This window comes from Thamnophis elegans, chromosome 10, assembly GCF_009769535.1.
Source record: "Thamnophis elegans isolate rThaEle1 chromosome 10, rThaEle1.pri, whole genome shotgun sequence".
Lineage (NCBI taxonomy): Eukaryota > Metazoa > Chordata > Lepidosauria > Squamata > Colubridae > Thamnophis > Thamnophis elegans.
In genome coordinates this window covers 52,523,677-52,550,270 of record NC_045550.1, presented here as the reverse complement: position 1 = coordinate 52,550,270, position 26,594 = coordinate 52,523,677, and the positions used below count along the sequence as shown (strand labels likewise).

General features: G+C 39.8%; 1 protein-coding gene across 1 annotated transcript in view; it reads left to right on the top strand.

Moving 5' to 3' along the window:
* Window positions 1-26,594, top strand: part of WDR49 (WD repeat domain 49) — a 127,837-nt gene that overhangs the window by 26,406 nt on the left and 74,837 nt on the right. Inside the window, 3 exon segments of the mRNA XM_032224895.1 lie at window positions 7,720-7,887; window positions 13,433-13,581; window positions 18,620-18,856. Of these exon segments, the coding sequence (XP_032080786.1) occupies window positions 7,720-7,887; window positions 13,433-13,581; window positions 18,620-18,856 (554 nt within the window).

Here is a 26,594-nt window from a genome sequence, read left to right as displayed (position 1 = left end):
TTCTTTCTTTCTTTCTTTCTTTCTTTCTTTCTTTCTTATTCTTTTTAAACTCCAGCACTTGCTCACTTTTAAACCAAAACTTGAAGATGATAACAATGGTCTCTGAAATACTTGATAGTATGAAGAGGCTCTTTAAATTCTAAAACAATAAAGCATTTTCTATAAATGACATAAATTATTCAGATCTGAATAATTAATAAATGTCTAGTCCACAGAGAGGAATCACTCCCCTTTCTGCCATAAAAGTGTCCCCATTAATGCAAAATTTCAAACTTTCATTTCAACGTTAGCTTGTCAAGTTGCAACCTGAAGACATCTGTTGGATCTTTCAAATCCCATAGTACAGTTTAAGAAAAGACAACCACAGCATCTGTTCTGCTCTGTCCTGCTACTCATTTCCCTTACCTGCTTGTTATGGCACACTTAGATTCTCATTCCAGGCGTTGGAATAAGCAGAGAAGTGGGACTGAGTGGGCGAAAATAGGTCCACAACCACCACCTGGATTCATGTGCCATCAAATACTTCAGTGAGAGATCTCCAGGTTGGAACCTGGCCACCTTATTCTACTCTTAAATATTTCAAATGAACAAAAGTGGAGGTTTCATTTGCATTCTGAGAACTGTAGTCAGTGGTGGGATTCAAATAATTTAACAGCTGGTTCTCTGCCCTAATGATTTCTTCCAACAACCAGGTCACCAAACTGCTTGGAAACTTAACAACCGATTCTCCCAAAGTTTTGCAAATCGACTCAATCCCACCCCTGACTGTAGTTCCATCACAATGGGAAAATAGTGCAACAACTCAAACTGTCAGAATTTTGGCAGCGTGACTATTATTATGAGATAAACCCAGGAGCAAAACACAGCACAAAGCACACAAAGCCTAATAGTGGTTTATATACAAAATATATTCAAACATACACATGGAGATTAAAATCCCTATGAACACAACTATGAACACAAGGAGAGAAATGAAAATACACTGCGAGAAGGAGAAACACCCTCTAATGACCACCTATATATATAGACATGTGTGGACCTCCCATCAGAGTCTTAAAAGGGTTATACCATAGCTGCAATGAAGCAGCTATTAAATCCTCAGTATCTTGACACAAACATATATCAACTGTAACCTTGATTTCGCCTGGTGCACCAATTGCGTCCCTACCTGAACCGGGAGGCCCTCAGAACAGTCACTCACACCCTTGTGACCTCAAGACTGGACTACTGTAACGCGCTCTACATGGGGCTGCCCTTGAAGAGCATTCGGAGACTTCAGCTTATCCAGAATGCAGCCGCGCGAGCGATTGTGGGGGCACCTCGGTACGCCCACATTACACCTATCCTCCGCGAGCTGCACTGGCTGCCTGTTGGGCTCCGGACATGCTTCAAGGTGCTAGTCATTACTTTTAAAGCCCTACATGGTATTGGATCTGGGTACTTGAGAGACCGCCTCCTGCCAATTACCTCCCTACGACCAATTAGATCCCACAGATTAGGCCTCCTCCGAATACCATCTGCTAGCCAATGTCGACTGTCGACCCCTCGGGGGAGGGCCTTCTCTGTGGCTGCTCCGGCCCTCTGGAACGATCTCCCCATGGAGATCCGGACCCTCACCACCCTTCAGACTTTACGCAAAGCCATTAAGACCTGGCTGTTCCGCAGTCCTGGGGCTGATGAGTTCCCAGCCCACTTGAATTGTTGCGACTCTTGCTTTGTTTTTAACTTGTTTTGTCTTTTGTCTGTTGTTTGTATTCCCTCCCCCCCCACCTTGTTTGTTAGCCGCCCTGAGTCCCTCGGGAATAGGGCAGCATACAAATGGAATAAACATTTCCAAACATTTCCAACATTTGATTTGCTTGGGGCTCTTCTGCAGTCCTTAGGTGAAGAGTCCAGTGATCACTGAAGTTTATGCATACCAATATCCTTGGTTTCATCTATATCTATTCTATATCTATCTATTCTATTTTACTAAATGACTCTCTCTAAGCAATTTACACATATTGCCCCCAATAATCTGGGTCCCCAATTTATCGATCTGGGAAGGATGGAAATTTGTATCAACCTTGAGCTAGTCAGGATTGAACTGCTGGCAGTGAACAGAGCCTGCAATACTGCATTCTAACTACTGTGCCATTTCAGCTCTTAAAATAGTATAAAAACAATAAGCATGTCAAAACAGTCATATTAAAAAAGAACAACAAGAACACCCCAGTCTCAACTTGACCTTCACTGCTACAACTCCTACCTTCCCCTCTTCCTTGTTGTGCTCTTGTATTTTCTTATCCCAGATAGAATTCCCATGTGAACGTCCACTGAAATGTCAGAGACCAAACACCTGAGAGCAGGTCAAGAAGCAATGGGTGGAAACTAATCAAGGAGAGAAGCAACTTAGAACTAAGGAGAAATTTCCTGAGAGTTAGAACAATTAATCAGTGGAACAGCTTGCCTCCAGAAGTTGTGAATGCTCCAACACTGGAAGTCTTTAAGAAGATGTTGGATAACCATTTGTCTGAAGTGATGTAGTGTTTCTTGCCTAAGCAGGAGGTTGAACTAGAAGACCTCCATGATCCTTCCAACTCTGTTATTCTATTCTATTCTATTCTATTCTATTCTAGTCTAGTCTAGTCTAGTCTAGTCTAGTCTAGTCTAGTCTAGTCTAGTCTATTGCTTTTGCTCCCCATTGAAAGTGGACATTTTCCCCACAATAGGATGGGATATCAACAAAATTGGGAGGACAAGTGCCTGTGTCCTTTTCATTCTATGATCCAGATCTGTTTCAAGATACCTTTGACGCCTGGAGGAATTTTAAAGAATTCTTAAAAAAAATAACATTTTTAAGAACCGTGCTGGCACAGTGGTTAGAGTGTAGTACTGCAGGGTATTTCTGCTGACTGCTGGTTGCTTGCAATTTGCCAGTTCAAATCTCCCCAGGCTCAAGGTTGACTCAGCCTTCCTTCCTTCTAAGGTCAGTAAACTGAGGACCCAGATTGTTGGGGGAAATATGCTGACTATGTAAACCACTTACAGAGGGCCGTAAAGCACTATGAAGCGGTATATAATCTAAGTGCTATTGTTATTTTATATGCTAGCTATTACAAGGAAGAGGTCTCCATTGCTGGAGGTAGATATTCGTATCTTATGAATTACCTAGTTGTGAATTTTCTCCACTCAAATTCGTTCAATTAATAACCTTCACATCTATTTCCAATTCTGATTTTATCATTCTTTAAGAACATACTTTTCTGCTGTTTAATTTGTTCATCTTTTCTTCAGGCAGCAGAGCATTTTAATTTATCATGCTTGCTCTTGATGCAAAAATTGCTCCGACATCACCTTTCCTACTCAGACATCATCCAAGGAGGTTGATTTACAGCTTAATTTAGTCAGCAACAAGTAGAATTGTAAAGATTAGTTAGCTCATAACATATATTTTATTCTCATAAAAGTCCTCAAGGCCTCCTGTATTGCTAAAGTATTCCCTTAATTTTTTTTAAAAAAAAGAAATTCTATTTCACCATATAAATTGCCAAGCAAACATTTTAGAAGCATATTACAAATCTATTTCCCAAATACTTACATTTTCTGGTAGCAAATGTGTTTATTTTAATGTTTCATTCTTGCAGGGTTATAACAACTTTGAATTTCCGAGATTTATTTGGAACCTTTCAACCTAGTAGGCTTTTTAAGGATGGCCTTCAATTGTTTGCCTTTGAGCACATAAAAAATGCAATATATGAACATACCACCTATGCGTTTCTCAGATTGCTGAAATTCATGAGGGCTCCCTGAAACAAATGCTTAGGTGTTAGATATTCCAGGATGAGCTACACACACACACACACACAGAGAGAGAGAGAGAGAGAGAGCAAGAGAGCGAGAGCGAGAGAGAGGGAGAGAGAGAGAGGGAGAGAGAGTTTAGACATTAATGGCTGTGTGTTGCATTATTTTGGGGGACAGCACATTCACACTGGTATACAAGCTGTATACTCACTACTTTACATTGTAGCCAAGTGTCATTTCTTCAGTGTTGTCACATGAAAAGATATAAATATTTAAAAATGTGAGGGGGTGTACTCTGTGATATACTGTGATATAATGTGTGTGTGTGTGTGTGTGTGTGTGTGTTGTGTATGGTCTTGTTGTATTTGGGTCTTTTCCCATGTAAGATTGACATTGTCTTGGCAAAGTTTCGGTGAGGTCTCACTCACCATCTTCAGGCTGCTGTTTCCGGCTTAAAGCAACAACAACACCAGCATACCTATACCCGTGAAAATCTACAAACACACACACACACACACACACACACACAGTATATATTCATATATATTTCAGATGAAAAATGACAAATGTTGTGGGAAAAAACATGGAACATTTTTTAAATCTTAAAACTCCAAGGTACATCCAAGGAGTTGAGGAAATTCATTTCAAATTGGCTACTAACCATCCTCAGCAGAAGGATGTCTGTACTTTTCATTCACCAACAGGCTAATTTGTAGGCAAGGTTTGTCTAGCACTCATGTTCATGAAGATTTTATCTGGCTGCTCTAACATATCTTTCATTGACTCCAGTGGGAGCAGAAGCTAGATTCATCACAGGATACTTACAAACTGGTTTTGCCTGTCCTTTTGTAGAATTGCTACAAAGCATTTTAAAAATCTGTTATTAGCATTAGAATGTTAAAAGCCTGATAAATTATGCATTGAATGTGGAGATGTACATGGGTCCTGTGAGGGCACAGATGGCCTGAGACCATTATAAGAACAATGCACAGATATCAACCACCTCTCAAACAGAGAGATGATCAATCCTTAGAGTGGGATAACAGAGTTGGAAGGGACCTTGGAGGTCTTCTAGTCCAACTCCCTGCTTAGGCAGGAAACCCTACACCTCTTCAGACAAATGGTTATCCAACATCTTCTTAAAAACTTCCAGTGTTGGAGCATTTACAACTCCTGGAGGCAAGATGTTCCACTGATTAATTGTTCTATCTGTGAGGAAATTTCTCCTTAGTTCTAAGTTGGTTAGTTTTGTTAGTTTCCACCCATTGCTTCTTGTCCTACCCTCAGGTGCTTTGGAGAATAGCTTGACTCCCTCTTCTTTGTGGCAGCTCCTGAGATATTGGAAGACTGCTATCATGTCTCTCCTAGTCCTTCTTTTCATTAAACTAGACATACCCAGTTCGTGCAACTGTTCTTCATATATTTTAGCCTCCAGTCCCCTAATCATCTTTGTTGCTCTTCTCTGCACTCTTTCTAGAGTCTCCACATCTTTTTTACATCGTGGAGACCAAAATTAGATAAAGTATTTCAAGTGTGGCCTTACCAAGGCAATATAAAGCAGTATTAACACTTCATGTGATCTTGATTCTATCCCTTTATGCAGCCTAGAATTGTATTGGCTTTTTTGGCAGCTGCTGCACACAGCTGGCTCATATTTAAATGGTTGTCCACTAGGACTCCAAGATCCCTCTCACAGTTACTACTATTGACCACCTATACTGTACCTGTGCATTTTGTTTTTCTTGCCTAAATGTAGAACCTTACTTTTTTCATCATTGAATTTCATTTTGTTAGATAGTGCCCAATGTTCAAGTCTGTGAAAATCCTTCGGTTAGGACATACTGGTTTGAAAAGGAAATGGAAGTTTTGTTCCTAAGAAGAGATGAGAGAAAGAGGAAGCTGGCTAACTCCACCTGTACATGTGTGCTTGTAATTGGCAATTGTTGCTTTTCTGCTGTAATAACAATTTTTCTAATATTTAGAATATACAATAAACCTTATTAATCAGAAAGCAGGATGGTGCATCTCTGCTTCATAGCCTTCATGATCAAGTAATAGCTGGTGTGAAGCCAGTTGTTTGATCTTCACTAAGTCACACCAGGTGGCAGCATCTAGCTGATCTTTGCTGATCTTGCAGGTTAAGCAGGGCTGTTGACCTGTTTAAAAAATTAAACATAAGGAATAAAATCCCCAAAATAAGTGATAGCAATCATAATTGCTAGAAAACAGCATGAATGCAATGGTCCAGGAATTAAGTTCAACAAGAATATTTTTACCTTACCATTCTCAAAAAGGTTATGCCAGGATTTCTGGAAGAGCTTGCAGCTATGAAAGAAAAAAACAATTTGGACCTACCAAGACTTCCTTTCATTCGAGAATAAACATAGGGGGTAAAAAGAATGGAGCTATGTCTTTACCTTGTACCCAGGTTACGTTAGCCAACGGTGATGAACTTCTCAGCACTCCCTCCTGCCGGTTGCTAGGGCACGTTGATCTGACCTCTGTTCTCAGGAGCCTTATCGTTGCTATGTCTTGCACTTTGGAGGAAAACGTTCTACATTCCCCTGCCTCCCCATAAGTATAGCAACTAAGAAACTAAGCAGGGAAAATATGGCTTCAGCTAGAATCATTTCGAGAGTTGACAACCTCTCATTTCATTAGAGCATTATTTTAAATGCTAAACAAATATTTCCCTCAACACTGTCAAACTATTTATGAAGTCTGCACTACTATTAATATTCTCATCGTTCCTATCACCCATCTCCTCCTACCTATGACTGTAACTGTTGCTTGTATCCTTACGATTTATACTGATGGTTTCCTAATATGATTTGATTTATTCATACCCTATGACTATCATGAAGTGTGGTACCCTATGATTCTTGATGAATGTATCTTTTCTTTTATGTACACTGAGAACACATGCACTAAAGACAAATTCCTTGTGTGTCTAATCACACTTGGCCATTAAAGAATTCTATTCTATTCTATTTCACAAATTGGGAAGATAGGTTAATTCAGTAATCAAGTTAAATATGCTGTTCATTTAGAGTTTTTACTGTATGTTAACCAAGAAAGAGATAATTGGGAATTCTTATTCAAGAAACAAAGCTACCCATTCAGTGAAAAAGGAATAACAACTGAAGTATTTATTCAAGAAGGTGACATTAAGTTCTTCACTAGTCTTGAACTTTATTATGCCTAAATATATTTTTAAAGTCTGATAAAAAGCAATAATAACCATATTGTATATGAGATAAGAATCCAGAACTGACATACACAGTTGGGTCATCAAAAATGGTACAAAATCACTGCCTTTCAAGCAGGGAGTAATTTTTTAGGATAACATCCACCTACCTTTTAAATTTCATGTTGTTTACAAGGATCCAGGCCTCCTACATCAGTAACTAATGTTTTAAACAGTTTCCTTGATTTTAGCTCTTTGACTATAGTGCTGTATACTTGGGAAAATAATGTTTTTCTGAGTGCTGTGCCTCAAGTGCACATTTTAAAATAAAATGCTTTTAGAAATATGTTCAAAATGCTTTTAAAAATGTAATATTGCATTTACATATTTTGAAAGAATTACTTATAAGTGAGCTGCCATGGAAATTGAAATACATCCACACCTGCATAAACACATTCATAGATCTAGCCATACCCTCCCTTCTACATCTCAACTTAAATATATATCTGCATAAAAGGTATTGCTAAGTGTACAAGGCTTCTTACAGAAATCTACATATGAATATGGAAATGAATGGGATGGATGGATTTATGAAGGAACTCATCTAAAAGTTAAAAATGCCCTAATGTTTCAAGCATCCAATATTACATAAACCAGCAATAGTTGATCGACCACAACTGACTCAGCTCAAGGTAAGAACTGTTGCTTTGGCAGAACTTAATTCTGATGTCCCCTCTGTCCTATTTCAGTTTTGTACAGCTCATCTTTAGATGCATTCTTGTCTGTTACCACCAGTAGCTCAAAGACTTTGGCACTGGCCTGGAGGGAAAAATTAAGTCCTTGCCTAACAATGACAGCTTTCCATATTGACCAAGGGGTCAATACTTTTGACTTTCATTCCAGGCTTAACTTAATAGGTATGTATATTCCTCTTGATTTCAACATTGTTATAAAATGTAATGGATCAATTAAAATAATGGAAAAGGGTGAAATATAAAAATTCAGGGCATGACAGTAGATAGAAAAGTTCAGTTATACTCTGGTTGGGATGTGCACTGACAAGAACATGTTAGGTCCCATTGACCTTGACTTTGGTTGCCTTTGGTTCCTCCTTTAAAAAAGAAGATTTTATAGGAAACAGTCAATTATGTACATGTAAGCTTTCCAAATACCATGTAAAATTAAATCAGAGTCGAAGCCAAAACTATGCTTAAAGTTCCAATTTAATAAAGCAGGCATGTTGGCATAGAGCTATGTGATTCCGACTCTGGAAGTTACATCAGAATCCCACCTAGTTAAAAGTTCATGATCTTGTCCCCACACCCACAATCCATCACATGGTCCAATCTTTTTCTTCCACGCTGGTGTCCACGCCTAACTGCTTCCGTCCAGGTGTTCAGGTTTGGAAGACAAAAGATGACCTTGAACTTCTAGGAAAGAATTTCTTATTTTGAAAACAACACATTCTACCCTTTGCTAAATCCCACCCCCTTAATAAGAGTGTGGCAGGCCAAAGATTCTTAAAGGAACCGCTGCAGGCCTGACAGTACATACATAAAGACTGACACTTAGAAAAAAAATCTGCATTTTTTTCTATTAGCTGCCATTCTGTTTCATGAATGAAAATTTGCTTTTGAAGCTTATATCAAAGGAGAAAAAAAATTCCAGAGAAATTTTCTTGGATGGAATCTGAGTTTCAAGCACTCCCATCTTGGTTAACTGAATTTTTAAATGTATGGTTTTTATTTATTGTTTAACATTTTACATCATATTTTAATCATATGACTATAAACCGCCTAGAATTTCTTGGTGAGTTCGGAGGCATAGGAGATAGATAGATAGATAGATAGATAGATAGATAGATAGATAGATAGATAGATAGATAGATAGATAGATGGATGGATGGATGGATGGATGGATGGATGGATGGATGGATGGATGGATGGATGGATGGACGGACAAATAAGTAAATAAAGTAAGAGAAAAAAGAAAAAAAAGAAATGAGATGGCTTGAGTTAAACAGTCTTTCACTATGCAGCTACTTCTCCGATGATCTGCTTTCTTCCTGGTTGTCCTTGTTTTAGTTAAATCCCAATGGAAGACATTCTTGGGAATCTCTTTCCATTGGACTGTTTCAAGTTAGAAGCAACCTCCAGCTATCTAGTTAGCTCAACACACCAGCAAGGAAATTCTGGACCATTTTGAGTTTATAATCTCTCAAGAACAATATGTTTTGCTAGACAGTGGTCTCTGCAGAAGGAATCAAAATTCCCAAGATGGTCATGATTTAAGGCCCAATTATTTTGTATGTGCTTCAATATTACATGCATGTACAAAATCAAGGCTTGGATTGTGGTGCTTCAAAATCTTGAAGCTTTTGGTCATCACCACCTCCGTTGAGGATATCTTTGCTGGTAGGAAGAAAATCTCTATTAAGCTACAAGTCAAGTGTTGGCACAGTGCTAATGTCAAAAGTTTATTATATTTTTAAAACCATTTAAAATCACTATTCATTTCCACAACAAAAGTGTTCTCCTTCCCAAGTAAGACAGAGCTGTCTAAAATTCATCTGCCTTCCTAAAATCTCTAGCTCTGCTAATGGTGGCAACATTATTTGTGTTTATCATATATGGAAAGCAGTATAAAATCATTCATTCATTTCCTGGGTTTGGATTCCACTCAGAAAAGTTCAATAAATCTCTGTGAAGTTGTAAAACATGACGTTTACTGAGCGATGGTTGCTTCTTAGAGTTATATATCTCTGGCCTTTTGTATGACAAATGCAAAAAAAATCCTAAATAAATATATTCAATAAAGAATATAAATACAGTATATTCAAGATAGCTGAAGAATTCGGCAAACCAAGTTTCTGTGGGAGCTTTTGGAATTCTGTTGTAGGAAGTTAGCACCCACCCCTCTCCTAGAAGAATGAAATATTCTAGGAAATGTTAAAAAGGCAGAAAAAAGAATATTATGCCTCCCTGGACAAACATGTTTTTTTTAAGGCAGGAAGCAGACTCACTCTTAATAGCCCCTACCCTCCTCAATAGCCCACAGCGCATGTCACAGTGGTGGGTTTCAAAAATTGTTTGAACCTACTCTGTGGGTGTGGCCTCCTTTGTGGGAGTGACTTGCCACCCATGTGACCGGATGGGAGTGGCTTGCTGCCCATGTGACCAGATATGAAGATGCCGATGACACTTGTCAGAACCACCTTAAATTACCTCACACACAGCACTGGCATGCATAAGAATATGATGTAAATTTGTTTTTTAAAAAGCATCTTTGGTTTGCATTAAAACAACTTCAACACACGCAATGTTCTGATTGCACCACAAAAGCAGTAGTCATCCTTACCTTTCACAGAGGCACTGAGTTTTATAAATATGAGCATGATAGTGTAGAATAATCATATCCAAGGACCAGTGGTGGGTTTCAAAAAATTTTGGAACCTCTTCTGTAGGTGTGGCCTGCTTTCCGGGTCCACTGGTGGAACCTCTTCTAACCGGTTCGGTAGATTTGACAAACCAGTTCTACCGAATAGGTGCGAACTGGTAGGAACCCACCTCTAACATGTCAGCACTTAAGAGATAAAGAGATAGCTAGGTCTACTCATAAGCAAATACCCTCACCAGAGGTGGGTTGCTACTGGTTCGCACAAGTTCAGGTGAACCGGTAGTGGTATTTTGGCCTGGGTTGCAGAACCAGCAGCAACCCAGGCTGGCCACGCCCCTGAACTGGTTTCCCAGTGTTTCTTAGTAATTTTTTCATGTTCTGCAATTTATAGTCAAATTGCAAAGCGCACAAAGTGAACTGGCAGCAATGCTGGCAGAAACCCACCCCTGATTCTCACCCAAGATTCAACAAAGGTAGGATTAGCCCTCAGCCGTAATAGAAATTGCTCCAAACCCCCTTCATTACATCACCCAGCAAGATGCAACTCAAAGCAACCTACAAAGTTAGCCTTGAGTATGACAACCAATCAGAGTGCATTTCTTACACAGGAGCAGGAAGCTCCAAGGCACTGCCCAGGGGAGGGTATAAATCTCTCTCTCTTTCTCTCACCCATGTGCTTGATTGCCCAGGACCTCAAACCATGTGGTCCTGTCCACCATTAAAGCATTTTTCCAAACAGCTTCCATGTTTCCAGTGTCTTTCTCCCCACTTGAAACTGAACCCAGATGGACATTTCGCCCAACAATTTCTTCCTAATCTCTTCATAAAGATGGCTGCACTTCCTGTAAAAATAATATATCAACCCTTCTTGTACAGATGTCCCACTATCACTTCTGTGATCCATAGATGCTAGGTTGTAGCTTTTCTGTTTTTGCCTCAGTACTCAGATATTTTTTTTTAAAGGAATATACTGAAAAGTTCATTTACAGAGAGAAGACATTTTAAGCTTGACACTTAAAAAAATGTCATACAGAATTGAGCTCTGGATACAGAGCAGTACGGGTACACAAAATGAAAGAAAGGGAACTTGACATGAATTGGATTGAGGTGAAAACCAATGAAGAAAACACCACAAAGGAGGCTGGGCAGGGTGAAAACACCACCGCAAGGAGGCTGGGCAAGGTGAAGAAGAATCAAACTAGAATAAATCGTGTTCTGATCAAGTTATAACTGACAGAAAAGCTAGATGGAAACAAAGCCTGAAATACTAGAATAATCCAATTGTAGAACAGAATTCAGACGGGCCTGAAAAGACCTGTGTAAGATAGCAATATTGTAGACACCCTTGCTGCTAGTGGAAATATTTCCTCTTTATCAAAGTTATTAAAGTCACAAAGGTAGATGTATCCTGTATTATTTCATGTTTGAACTGGTTTAATGAGTATAAGAATTTCAAATGGCAGTCTGTCCTGAATGGGAGGAAAATTGGCTAGAGGAACCAAACACTTTTTGGGAAAGCTTCAGTTCCCTAGTAGATGAAAAAATAATGGTTGAGCCAGTTTATTTTGGTGGTATTGTGTAATTGTGCTCTAACAGGAAGAAAAATATTTGGCAAGTATTTCTCCATTGCTAGATTACTTGTTCTGGAGGTTTGCCAGTGGCATATGGATGGATCATTCAAGGTTGATTTATTTTCTAAGAATCTAGTCATAAATTTTATTGCCATAGATTAGCATCTTATTAAGGTGATGCATGCCAAGGGACCAATATGTGTATATTGGTCAATAGTCCTTCTCCTGTTTAGAGATTGCTTCTACTCCTAGATTCATTCTGAAGGAAGGAAGGGGATCCTGATATCCTTCATAGAGAGAAAGGTGTTTTCTTTCGGTTGCAAGAGAATAGAAAAGGTGACACTAAAAAAAGTGAGTGTTGTGTGTGGTGTGGCAGGTTCTTGCTTGAGAACCTATGGGCTAGATCAGTGGTTCCCAAACTTGGCAACTTTAAGACTTGTGGACTTCAACTCCCAGAATTCTCCAGCCAGCAGAGCTCTGCTGGCTGGAGAATTCTGGGAGTTGAAGTCCACAAGTCTTAAAGTTGCCAAGTTTGGGAACCACTGGGCTAGATGGAAAGACTAGGTGGACATTATAAAGCCAATGGCCTAAAGCTGTGATGGCAAACCTATGGCACATGTGCCAGAAGTGGCATGCAGAGCCATCTCTCCAGGCATGCCAGCTGTTACCTGTTGCTCTTCTGCGTTCCAGCTGGCTGGTCTTTGCACTGGCTGTGGAAGTGCTGGAAACTGGAAAAGCATGCATATGCCAGGAAGCTGAGCCAGCTGGTCTTCGTACAGGCATGCATGCCAGAAACTGGAAGCTCAGCTTCAGGGAACTGCTCTTCCAGTTTCTAGTGCTCCCGTGCATACTGGCAGGAAGCTGCTCTTCCGGTTTCCAGCACTCACTCGTGTGTGCGGGCACACTCCCGTTTCGGCACTCAGTGCCAAAAAGGTTCACCAACACTGGCTTAAAGAATGCTCAAGAGGTTTTTGGAAGAGGTGTGTGTGTGAGAGAGAGGGGGCAGGAGGGAGAGGGAGAGGAGGGAGTGGGGGAGAATTTTACTCTGGGCTAGCAGGTTATTAATGTTATAAAAGGAAATAACTGGAAAGAAAGCAGAAAAGAGATAAAAGGCAGCTTTTCCCAACCTTGTCCCCTGGAATGCATACCAGATTGGGGAAATTACTAGAATCAGAATGTGTCTATCTTCTTACCAATATGCCAAAGGCACCAACTATCAAACTGAACAGAGCTGAATCATATAATCAATTAGGAGGGGAAAAGACATGGCATGCATTACAAAGTGTTAGATCACTAAATCTATTCAGCGGCATCAGTTCAACATTTGAATCAATGTGACAATTCAGGTAAGAAAGTCAATTTAATTGGGAGATTTGATCAAATCACAGCTCGCTTGAATCTCTGGATCAGATATTTGTACACTGATAATACTCATTAGTTACACCTTGGAACCGTTTTGTAAAACCCCGTATTTCAACTTTATGACTCTGAACAGCAACTGCAGGAATTAATTGCTCCGTCTGCCTTTGGAATCCTTATGTCACATCAAAACCTGCTGGAATCCTGACAGGCCATTCAGACAGCATAATAGCTGTCCAGTTCATTACTGAGCGCAAACTGCTCTTCAGCTTTGCCAAGGATAAGGTGAGTGTTGAAAGAGTCTGTCAAACATAGCTCATTATACTACACAAGTCTTGGGTATAAAAAACTCACTCTGTCACTTGGTAACATTAATATTAGACTTATTTAGAAATCTCCCTTAAACTATTTTGCTACGTATATATTGAACTTTATTTGCCCTAATTCTTCCTTCTCTTCTTCATAGTACATAGTACTGATGTCTGAGTCTAACTGACCTTAGCTGAACTAAAAAAAAAAACTAAGAAGAAGTAGAAAAAGTTATTCCATGGAATAAGAGGCTATCAGGAAGTCCCAGAGCTTAGGTTACACCAAGGGCGTCAAACTCGCAATGTCCCGTTGTTGTCACATGACATATCACAAGTTTTCCACCCTCACTAAACTGGGGGTGGCTGTGGCCAGCGTGTGATGCATCCCGCCTGTGGGCCACGAGTTTGACACCCCTGGGTTACACTATGAAGTTTTTAAATAGCTATTGCTATTTTAAAAATATCTCAGTAGAAGTCAATCACAGACTACATCGAGGGTATCCAAGAAAGCATCATTAATGTGTCCAGGAAGTCTCCAGAAGTAAAGAAGATTAGCTGCTCTCCTCAATTCAGAGATTCGTAACTTCACAAATAGTTGAGAGTTGCATCCATGTCCCTCCTGGTTTGGCTAAGGCTTCCCAGGAGATGATATGTGGTTGTATTTAGGTGGTAGGGAATTCGTCTTTGAGAGAGGGGTGGTTTGAAAAAGAGATAATCTGTCTCATCTGGCCCTAACTATTTAATGCAATTTTCATCCAACTTTCCCTTTGGGAGAAGGTTTTGGAGAAGGAAATTGCATGGTAGCTCCAGTCTGGAATAAATGGATTATCTGTCTACTTTCCAGTCAAGATTCAGATCCTGGTGTGAGACCAAGATAGTATTGGTCACACTTCTAGATGACCTCTAGTGACCATCCTATAGTTCAGGAAGAGGTATCATCAGTGTGCTTATTATACCAGCTTTATGTCTACAACCTTGGCCACCTGAGTAATTCTGTGAAGCACTTGACTCATTAGGAGAATGTGGGGGAATGTGTGGGGAATGTCTGGCTTCATCTCAACCCTAACAAGATCAGTCTGAAGTTCCACTTGGGCTCATTCCCAAAGAGCAGGTGGCAACGGTGGCTCGGAGGGTCTTTACACAGCTACATGTTATGCACCCATTGAGCCCATTCTTGACCAAGAGGCTCAACTCATGGTCATTCAGTCCTGCTTGGAAGATTAAACTATTGCAATCTGCAGCACATGGGGTTTTCTTTGATGTGTGTCCAAAAGCTTCAGCTGATCCAAATGAAGCTACAAGGGCAGTTATAGCCTTAATTAATTCAGTGCATGATTACCAGTGTGCTTCTGGGTTCAATTCAAGGTGCTGGTATTGAGCCATCAAACCCTTCATGACATGGGGTCCTTACTTACAGGACTCTCTTCTCATTTGCATCTATCTATTCCATTAGAATATTAAAATTTCACTTTGTAGGTCTTCACAAGCTGGAAGGAAGGAGACTTTTTTCACATGGGAAGACAGAACCTTTTAGTTACCGTATATACTCGAGTATAGGCCGACCCGAATATAAGCCGAGGCACCTAATTTTACCACAAAAAACTGGAAAAGTTATTGACTCGAGTATAAGCCTAGGGTGGGAAATGCAGCAGCTACCGGTAAATTTCAAAAATAAAAATAGATACCAATAATGTTTTTGAATATTTATTTCAAAGAAAAACAGTAAACTAGCGGTGTATTCAATGAAATACTTCACTCACCTCATGATGCTGATGTCCCGCTGTGATGATGATGTCCCATGCAGCCGCGGGAGCGATGTCCCGCCTCCTATGACACACGGCACAGTGATTCCTATCATTGGATCACTGTACCAGAGGAGGTGGGACATCGCTATGTGGCTGCTTGCCATAACAAGGAGGAGGTGGGACATCGTTGCAGAGCGGCAGGAGGGGGAGGAAGGGGAATCGTAAGACAGCCCTGCATTACATTAGAAGGTGAGGAGGGGGGATGGTGCGGTGCGCGCTGCGCGGCAAACTGACACAGAGGGAGGGGAAACTCACAGGGGCACTGGGCCATTCACGAGCGTCACCCAGCGGCATGGCCCCGCCCCTTTTTCTCCTCCATTTCGGGCAAATTTTTCACTGACTCGAGTATAAGCCGAGGCGGCTTTTTTCAGCCCAAAAAGTGGGCTGAAAAACTAGGCTTATACTCGAGTATATACAGTATCCCTATCAGACACAAATGTGACAGCCAGGCTAAAATAGAAGTGTACCTCCTTCTAGCTGATTTCAAAGTTTCCTTCTGGGGATATCTATTGGATTTCTAAAGGGATTAAACCACTTCTATAATCACAATTAAAAGACATTTACTCCTGGGGAGGAAAGCTATGGCAAGTCTAAAAAAACAGAGACATCACCCTGCCAACAAAAGTGTGTATAGTCAAGGCTATGGTTTTCCAGGTTGCAATGTATGGCTGTGAAAGCTGGACCATAAGAAAGGCTGAGCGCCAAAGAATTGAGGCCTTTAAACTATGGTACTGGAGAAGACTCCTGCGAGTCCTTTGGATGCAAAGGAATCAAACCAGTCAGTCCTAGAGGAGATCAACCCTGACTGCTCCTTAGAAGGCCAGATCCTGAAGAGGAAACTCAAGTGTTTTGGCCACCTAATGAGAAGGAAGGACTCATTGGAGAAGAGCCTAATGCTGGGAACACTTGAGGGCAAAAGAAGAAGGGGATGACAGAGAATGAGGTGACTGGATGGAGTCACCGAAACAGTAGATGTGAGCTTAAATGGCCTGCCTGTCCTCTACCGGAAGATGGTAGAGGACAGGCAGGCCTGGAGAAACATTGTCCATGGGTTTGCGATGGGTTGGACATGACTTCACAACTAACAACAACAAATAATCATGTGAAAACTCTAGACCAGTGTTTCTTTACCATGGCAGCTTCAAAAGTATGGACTCCAACTCCCAGAATTTCCCAACCGTTAAGTCTGATTGGGGAATACTGGGAATTGGAGTCCACACATCTGAAAACTGCCAAGGTTACAAAAAGCACAGCTCTTAATAAAAGTGCCACATTTTCAGTAGATCAAAGATTAACTGTGCCCTGAAAAGGCATCTCTATATTGGGAAAAACATTTGTTAATTCCGTGAGAGATAAATGCCATAGACACAAGCTGAAGTTGGAACTCTAATCTAATTTCTTCCATTAATAACATCTCTGAAGAAGACATGAGATTGGAACCTGGATATAGAGAATACAGAATGTGCTCAGATTGAAAGATTGAAGAAAAAATATTAAGTTATTAAGTTTCAATAAGTATCTTAACAGTTGGCTAACTCTGTCTTCCCCTTGTTGTTCAGCCATTATTTTACAAGCAATCTTGTGTTGTTTCTGGCATTAGCATAAATCTGTTTCACTTTGATGGATGAATGGGCATCAGCAATGGTAGCTATTTACATACAAAGCCTTCTGCTCTGCTTAAGCAATCTCTTATTGACTGCCAGGAATCCAAATTAAACATCACAATCCTGTGTAGGACAAATGGCAGAATAAAAGAAGATAAAAAAAGGCTTCCTTTCCATAAAGACTTGATCTGACAGCTCAGAGAAGAAAATGACAATGATGAACAGCTTAACATTGGTTTGTGCTTCCCGTGGAATAAGAACAACTCCGAGACTTTTTTTTTAAGAATCAGAGAGGTGGAAGAAACCACTTAGGAATCTTCATTATTCAAATTCCCCTTTCTCTGCTAGCAATGTATAGCTTATTCTGGAGACTTCCAAATATCATTGGGCCAAAATAAGAATGACATGCATGGACAGGTTTTAATGATAGCTGGCTGGGTGATGATACCATCAATGACTGTTGGACTGTTGGAAAATAACTTCAGGGTAGAAATCAATGTGTCCCTAACAGATGGCTTGTTGTTCGTTGAGTGGAGAGCAAGTCTGTCTAGTCTCTTCTTGAACAGACCTATTGAAGGGGTACTTTCTATCATTCAACCAGTATTTTCTTTACTATAACTTAAGATCATAATTTTGCACCCTGTACTCCTGGACAATGGAGAACAAGTCTTGGTCTTCTTTCTGAAAATTGAGGAATTATATCTTTATCAGTCTTTCTTCTTAAGACTAACCATGTGCTAAGTTTCCTTTAAGCTATCTATAGATAGATATAGATATCTATAGTATGCAATATTTTTGGCCTGAGATTCCATGTTTTACCTTTGTGTATTGCTGGGAAGTTAGTGATGCCATGAATCATCAAAGTATTTGATGATTTACAAAGTATAAAATGTGAGATGGATCTTTGAGTCCTAGTGGACAACCATTTAAATAGGAACCAGCAGTGTGCAGCACCTGCCAAAAAAATTCAACATAGCCATAGGCTGCATAACAGAGGGATAGAATCAAGATCACATGAAGTGTTAACACCACTTTATAATGCCTTGGTAAGGCCACACTTGGAATACTGCATTCAGTTGTGATGGCTATGATGTAAAAAAGATGTTGAGACTCTGGAAAGAGTGCAGAAAAAAGCAACAAAGATGATTAGGGGAATGGAGGCTAAAACATATGAAGAACGGTTGCAGGAACTGGGTATGTCTAGTTTAATAGAACTAAAATAGTCTAGTGGAGACATGATAGTCGTGTTCCAATATCTCAGGGGTTGCCACAAAGAAGGGGGAGTCAAAAGCACCAGAGGGTAGATCAATTAATCAGTGGAACAACTTGCCTCCAGAAGTTGTGAATGCTACAACACTGGAAGTTTTTAAGAAGATGTTGGATAACCATTTGTCTGTTGTGGTGTAGAGTTTCCTGCCTAAGCAGGGGGTTGCACTAGAAGACCTCCAAGGTCCCTTCCAACTCTGTTATTCTATATTCTATTCTACATTAGGGTCAAACATTTTGGTCTGACTTTTTGAGGAAAGGTGGAGAAGACTTTGGGATGTTGGGTTTTTAATTTCCAATTCTAATTTATTTCTATTCCTCTCCTCCTTCCTCTATGCAGATATTAAGGCTTTGGGACATTCAGCATCAACTTTGCGTGCAAAGGATTGCCGGATCCTTCCCCAAAAGTGTGGACTTTCACTCCACCCTTTTTTTCCATGAATCACAAGGTCTCCTATTCATCTCAATGAACAACCAACTGATGGTATTGGAAATGGAACACGAATTAGGGAAAAGGAGAGTGGCAAGTCACAAGAAAGCTGTGACTTGCCTCCTGTATAATTCTATGCTCCAACAGGTAAAACATACAAAAAAAAAAAGGATTCTTTTGGTAATTGTCTGAGAAGCTATTTGAAATTCATATTCGCTGTTTTCTGGATGTTCTTTTCAGCAAGTAAAAATTGAAGCACAAGAGGCATTTACAAAAGAATTTCCTCTGTGCTGCGATGCAGTAATTGTATTTTTCTGACTTTCCTTTAAGACACAGGCATTTTGCCTTCTCTAGAATTTTATTTCAGGACTGGAGGTCACCCAATTTTCTATAGCTTAATTAACACTGTGCTGAAGCATTTTGTCAAAAGCTTCCTTTTCTTCTGCTGCTTCCTCTGCTTTTCTGCATTATTCTTAGGATGTGCAAGAGTTTCCTTTTTAATTTCTGCTGGTGGCATTTTTGAACTGACTTTATTCATGGAATAATAATATGGTGCCACTATTTTCTTTTGTGCACTTGTTCTTCACTTGGAATTTCTATGCCTGCCTCCACTTTTCCATCTGAAAAGGTTGTGTGCAAGGTTTTGTCACATTCTTCTTTTGGGATATAATTGAGGTACAGGAAATCAGGAATGGTGCAGACAGTTGAAAAGATGTTTCTCCAAGGAAAGGAAGGATATTTATACACACTCTTGGCACCATATTATTAAATAACTAGGAGAATGTACTCTTAACCTATAAACAGGAAATTCTGTTTTCTTCTAACAGCAAATTCTCTTTCACCACATTGAGTGAAAACTTCAAGAGACTTTAATTATGGTTCCATTTAGTTTAATGCAGTTCAAATGTCTTCTACAGAGTCAAATAGAGCCTTATTTTTTTTAACTTTAAATAAATAAATAGATGACGGACAGATGGATGGATGGACAGATGATGGATCCAGATTGTTGGAGGCAATATTCTGATTCTGTAAACCTCTTAGAGAGGGCTGTAAAGCACTTTGAAGTGGTATATAAGTCTAAGTGCTATTGCTAAGTCATGATGGTTGTTAAGTGAGTAACCACATGGCCAAATGGGATTTTATTATCTTATTTCAATAGTCATTAAGTGAATACCATCATCTTTAACAAACTCACTGGTTACTATGGAGTCTTTCTTTGCCAGAAACTGGAAATAAATGTCAATTTCTAACAAAATGTCCTAAATTGTGGTCACAGGACTGTGGGACATTGCAAACAGTCATAAACATGGGTCAGTTTCTGTGTTTCAAAAATGTTGTTAGATCACCACATGGAAGTAGCCCCTAGAACTTCAAATCTTGGTCATAAGTAGCTTTTTTTGAGGGGGGAGGGATATGTCATACCTTCAAATGGTTGCTAAATGACCAGTTGTAAGTTAAGAACTTACCTACAGTACTTTCGTAGGTTATTTCAGAGTTTCGGTTAAATGCGTGGGTTTGGATATAATGTTGGGGAGAAGAGTCAGTGTGAAAAGATTCTACACACTCCTGTATATATTTAATTCTCTGAGCCATACCTATGAATGCACTGTATGTGTTTTTAAGAACAAGAAATGAAATATCCTTCAATGAAATACACATAATTAGCCTAATTGGAATACATTGTATGTTTGTGATTGCTACTCCAAAAACATTGTCAGCCAGTAAAATGCAGAAGATGAGCAAAATAATAAGAGGAATCAGGGAAACAAATATATAAAGGAAAGTTATAATATTTGGACTCTTATTTTTTAAAATGAATTAATAGAAGTTATGGATTAAAATGAGAGCCAGTCTGGGGTAGTCATTAAAACAACAGGCCAAAAATTGAGACAACATAAGCAATGTTCTCATCTTAGGTACAAAGCCAGCTGGATGACATTGAGCCAGTCATTCTCTCTCAGCCCTAGGAAGGAGGCAATGGCAAACCACTTCTGAAATCTCTGCAGCAAACTACAGGCACTTGTTGAGGGAGTCACCAGGAGTTAGCACTGATTGAAAAGCAAAAATAAATAAATAAAGGAAATTTATATTATTGATGGTTTTAGAGACACTCAACTGAGAACTTTTTTCTGTACCACGTAGTAAAGAATATTAGTGGAACATGTAAGACAAATCAAAACACTTCTTTATATATTGTATTTTTCAGAATATAAGACACACTCCCCCCCCCTAAAAAAAGTGGGTGGAAAGTCTGTGTGTCTTATACAGTGAATATTGAGGCCTGGGGGGAGGTGTTGGTGTGGCACTGATCAGCTGTTCTAGAATTGGCCACAGCAAACGTGCTGTGGTGGTAAACAGGCCGCGGCAGTGGTGATGAATGAATGGGCCGCGGTGGTGGCAAATAGGCAGTGGCGGCAGCAAATGGGCTGCAGTGGCAGCAAATGGGCTGCAATGGCAGTGGCAATTAGGTGGTGGCGAACGGACAGTGTCAAATGGGCCAAAAGAATACTGAATGGATGCTGGGAGGCAGAGGCAGATTTTTTTTTCTTATTTTCCTCCCCAAAAGCTAGGTGCGTCTTAAGTCTGGAGCATCTCATAGTCTGAAAAATACGGTAATATACTTTTAATCTATTTTGCTTTCTCAGGGGTATTGATTGCCATTAATTGGATGGCTGCATGGGTGAGTTAATATTAAGACAAGACTCTCATCAATGGCTACCAATTGTAACAGGTGTATGAAGCACATCTCTGAACAATAGTCCCTGGGGATTTAGAGAAGGAAACAGCTTCCGCCTTCATGTTCTGCTTTATGATTTCTGATAAACAATTTGGTTAGCTACCTGTGAGAAGCAAGACATTGGACTAAAAGATAGTTGGAGTTTCTTATGTTCTTGTGAAAATGTGTGACAGAGGCCAACTATTCCTTTGGGGACCAGAATTTGCTAACATGAGGGCTTTCTAAACATTGCATGGAGCCCAACTGAACCTAGTCATTTTTATGCAGACATCCTACTCAATGGGTATAAGGATTAGAGGAGGGGTTTCCAATAGTGGTAACTTTACAACTTGTGGACTTCAACTCACAGAATTCCTCAGCCAGGAACTCTAGGTTAGAGAATATTGGGCACAGAAAACCCAACTCCTGCACAATTTTGTATGTGGAGAATGCATGGAAAGACTTACCACACCCTTACTTTGAATCATCTAGTTTTACCATAATAGATTAATGTGGATCAACTATTTTTGTCCCTTTAAAAAAAGAGCTATAATTGTCATCTCCACCCTGGTCCTCAGTAAAAAAGAAAGAAGCTTAAGAACTGGGGCTGAGAATCATATTTCAAAAGCATCTTGCTTCCTGTTGCAAATGAACTTCCTTTTGAAACATTCATATGAAATCACCTTATGGCCCATGTTAGCTATAAAATGTGCAAACAGTGCACTTAGCTGAGCTCTGTGTTTTGCCTTATGCAATTTTTCCAACAGAAATTCATAACATGACGGGCATGGATCATAGTTATATCTTTGATATTATAAAAGAAATGAATTAAACACACAGCCACTTGGTATGCAAGTTGGATGTTCATTCTCTTTGCAGCACTGCAGCTCTTATAAACAGAGATTTACCTACATCTCGCCTGAGATTCAGTCGTCATAATACACAATGCGATGAAATTAATCTCTGGACAAATTGCCATTATTTCCCCCTTTCCCTCTTTACTGAAACAACATGGATCTCTTTTGTTCAAGGTTTAAAACCAAGCAGCAAAAAGAAATTATTTACTATCACAAGTGCTATGAGAAGAATGAATAATCTGGGGTGGGGGGCAGCTTAATATGAGTTCTTCAGCCTCTTTGGTTCCCCCACTGAATATTCTTGGACTGCATGCCTAAATTTGATGGCATAGATGACAAAATCAGGGATGTAGTGTCTGTCATATTAATGGGACTAAGGGAAAATTAAAGAATAAGTGCTGAATAGAATAGAATAGAATAGAATAAAATAGAATAGAATTCTTTATTGGCCAAGTGTGATTGGACACACAAGGAATTTGTCTTTGGTGCAGATGCTCTCAGTGTACATAAAAGAAAAGGTACATTCATCACAAATCATAATGTACAACTCTTAATGATAGTCATAGGGTACAAATAAGCAATCAAATCATACTAGGAAACAATCAATATAAATCATAAGGATACAAGCCACAATTACAGCCATACAATCATAAGTGGGATGATGAAAAGATTATGGTAATAGTAGTGCAGCCTTAGTGAATAGTTTGACAGTGTTGAGGGAATTATTTGTTTAGCAGAGTAATGGCGTTTGGGGAAAAACTGTCCTTGTGTCTAGTTGCTCTGGTGTGCAGTGCTCTATAGCATCGTTTTGAGGGTAGGAGTTGAAGCAATTTATGTCCAGGATGTGAGGGGTCTGTAAATATTTTCACAACCCTATTTTTGAATCGTGCAGTATACAGAATAGATAGATATAGAATAGATATAGATGAAACCAAGGACCTTGGCATACACAAATAATAGTCCTAGGGTACAAATAAGCAATCAGGAAACAATATCAATATAAATCGTAAGGGTACAAGCAACAAGTTACAATCATGCAGTCATACGTAGGAGGAGATGGGTGATAGGAACGATGAGAAGACTAATAGTAATGGAGCCTTAGTGAATAGTTTGACAGTGTTGAGGGAAATATTTGTTTAGCAGAGTGATGGCGTTTTGGGAAAAACTGTCTAGTTGTCTTGGTGTGCAGTGCTCTATAGTGTTGTTTTGAGAGTAAGAGTTGAAAAAGAACATTAGCAACATCTTTTTTTTCCCATAAAGAGGAAGTATGTCTGTGGGTCCACCCTCCAAACCGAAAGATCAGAAATATCCATCCCCACCCATCTGGGTTATGCTGTTTTAACCAGTGAAGCCTTTTATTCCTTGGTTCCAGAGGTGGGTTCCTACCAGTTCGCACCTATTCGGTAGAACCGGTTCGTCAAATCTACCGGACCGGTTAGAAGAGGTTCCACCAGTGGACCCGGAAAGCAGGCCACACCTACAGAAGAGGTTCTAAAATTTTTTGAAACCCACCACTGCTAAAGGGTTAGAGGTGCAAGGATCTTGTAACTTGACAGCTTTAAGACTTGCATGCTTCAATGCCAGAGTTTCTGAATAGCTACTTGGACCGACCTAAGTACTAATTCATAATTTCATATCCGGTCACATGGGTGGCAAGCCACTCCCATCCGGTCACATGGGTGGCAAGCCACACCCACAAAGGAGGCCACACCCACAGAATAGGTTCGAACAATTTTTGAAATCCACCACTGCTTGGTTCCCTTGTCCCTTGTTTTTATATTTAACATGAAGTTTGCCTACACTCAAATGCAAAGGGAACTGAAATTAAGCAGTAAGAATTCAAGAAGGAGATACTTCTGAGTTAACATCACACCTAATCAGGGTGTACACCCCATTTTCTAAATGTGTTTTGTATTAAAGATCAATGCCGGTGATTCTCAATGTTTTGAAGGCTTATATAATCCATAAGAAAATGACATTTCCCTAGAAAAGGTCTATTAATCACAATATTTTGGCTTTTGTAATCTCAGAAAATCTCTTCAGCTATATATTAGTATTCATGAGGATCCGAATTGCAAAACCTGTGTGCCTTTACATCCTAATGATATGCTGAGTGAACTTCTCTGATTTTGTGGCTCTGTGTGACAAAAGTCAAAGATGAGGTGATAGACGCACATGGAATTGCTGCAAGTGAAGTCAGTGTGTATACCAGTCACTCCAGTTTGAAATTTTTACAAATTCAGAAAAATCATGAGGAACCATCTGCCTTTCAATTTGGAAAATTCCCACAAGGTGCCTGTCCAGAGTGAAAATTCTGACTGAACACCTGTTATGTGTATCTGGAATTATCAGCCTATAAATCTATAATGGGTTATAGTGGGAATATATGCATCCATAAATCTTATAAATACATAAACCTATAACCAGATTATAATGGAGATGTATGTATGTATGTATGTATGTATGTATGTATGCATGTACTGTATGTATGTAATGTATGTATGTATGTATGTATGTACATACATACCATATTTTTCGGAGTATAAGCCGCATCTTTTTCCCTCAAAAAAGAGGCTGAAAATCTGGGTGCGTCTTATAAACTGAATAAAGCATTTTTTTGCCTCCTGAAACTCCTCCCCCTTCACCAAAATGGCCATGCAGAGCTTTTAGAAGGCTTTCAGAGCGCTCCTGGAGACTGGGGAGGGCAGAAATGAGCAAAAAACAGTCCGTTTTTGCCCCCTAGCCCCCAGCAGCACTCTATAAGCTTCCTAAAGGCTATTCAAACCTTTTTTGGGGCCAAAAAACGGGCCCATTTTTGCAAAAAACAGGCTGTTTTTGCTCATCTTTCCCCCCCCCCCCACTCCTCCCAGGAACACTCTACAAGCTGCCTGAGGGTTATTCATGCCCTTTTTTGAAAAAAAATGGCCCATTTTCACAAAAAACGGGCCTTTTGGGAGGTTTGCAGAGTGCAAAAACTTTTTTAAAAACTTTTTCCTCTTCAAAACCTTGCTGCATCTTATACTCCAGTGCGTCTTATACTCTGAAAAATATGGTGTGTATGTGTGAGCCATGGTGGCGCAGTGTTAGAGTGTAGTCCTGTAGGCTACTTCTGCTGATCATCAGCTGCTAGCAGTTTGGCAGATTGAATCTTACCAGGCTCAAGGCTGACTCAGCCATCCATCCTCACAAGGTTGGTAAAATGAGGACCCAGATTGTGGGGGGCCATATGCTGACTCTGCAAACCGCTGTAAACTGCTTAGAGGCGGCAGTAAAGCACTGTAAAGCGGCATATAAGTCTAAGTGCTATTGCTTATAAAACTATTGCTTTGTTTTATTGTTTAAACTAAAAGAGATGACTCAGTCATCATAGTAATAAAAATGGGTTAGATTGGAATATTTACTCACAAGGAAGAAACAATCAGGAAAGATCCAAGTGAAGGAGAGACCCAGAACAGTTTGGTTTAATGGTTAAGCTACCAGGCTAAAAAGCAGGAGACTGTGAGTTCAAGTCCTGCCTTAACAGGGGTGGGTTCCTGCCAGTTCTAACCTCTTCTATAGAAGAGGTTCCACAAATCTACAGTGCCATTTAACACCGGTTCCAGCTCCCTCCTCCCGCCTGTTTGCACATCATCAAGATGAAGAGCGAGAGGAGGAATTCTGGGAGTTGAAGTCCACAAGTCTTAAAGCTGTCAAGTTTGAAAACCCCTGGGGATTTTTTTCTAAAGGGTTAGGGGTGCAAGGGTCTTGTAACTTAACTGTCTGTGTTTCAAATGCCAGAGTTTCTGAGCCAACATTTTGGTTGCTAAGCAAGAGCATTGTTAAGTGAGTTACACCACATTTTACAAGTTGGCCATGCTCACCCAGTCACATGGCTGGCAAGCCACTTCCACCCGGTCACATGGCTGGCAAGCCACTCCCACAAGGCAGGCCACATCTACAGAAGAGGTTCTAAAAAATGTGAAACCCACCACTATGCCTTAACCATGAAAACCAAATGGTAATCTTGGTCCAGTCTCTCTCAGCACACTCACCACACAGAATATAAGAAGAGGAACATGTGTTGGATATATGCACTCCCTTGAGTTATTTGTAAAAATAATAAAGGCAGCAGAGAGAGGGGGGAGAGGGAGAGAGAGAGGGAATGAATTGTGGTAAAATAAAACAAACCAAGCCATTAATTCCCATGTATTCATGATGAAATGTCTTCCCCCTTCCTTCATGACTAATTACAGTATAGTAGTAGTTAACTATATAACTTCAAGTTATGATCAGAATTGGGACCAGAATTTCCATTGCTAGCTTAATAATTTAA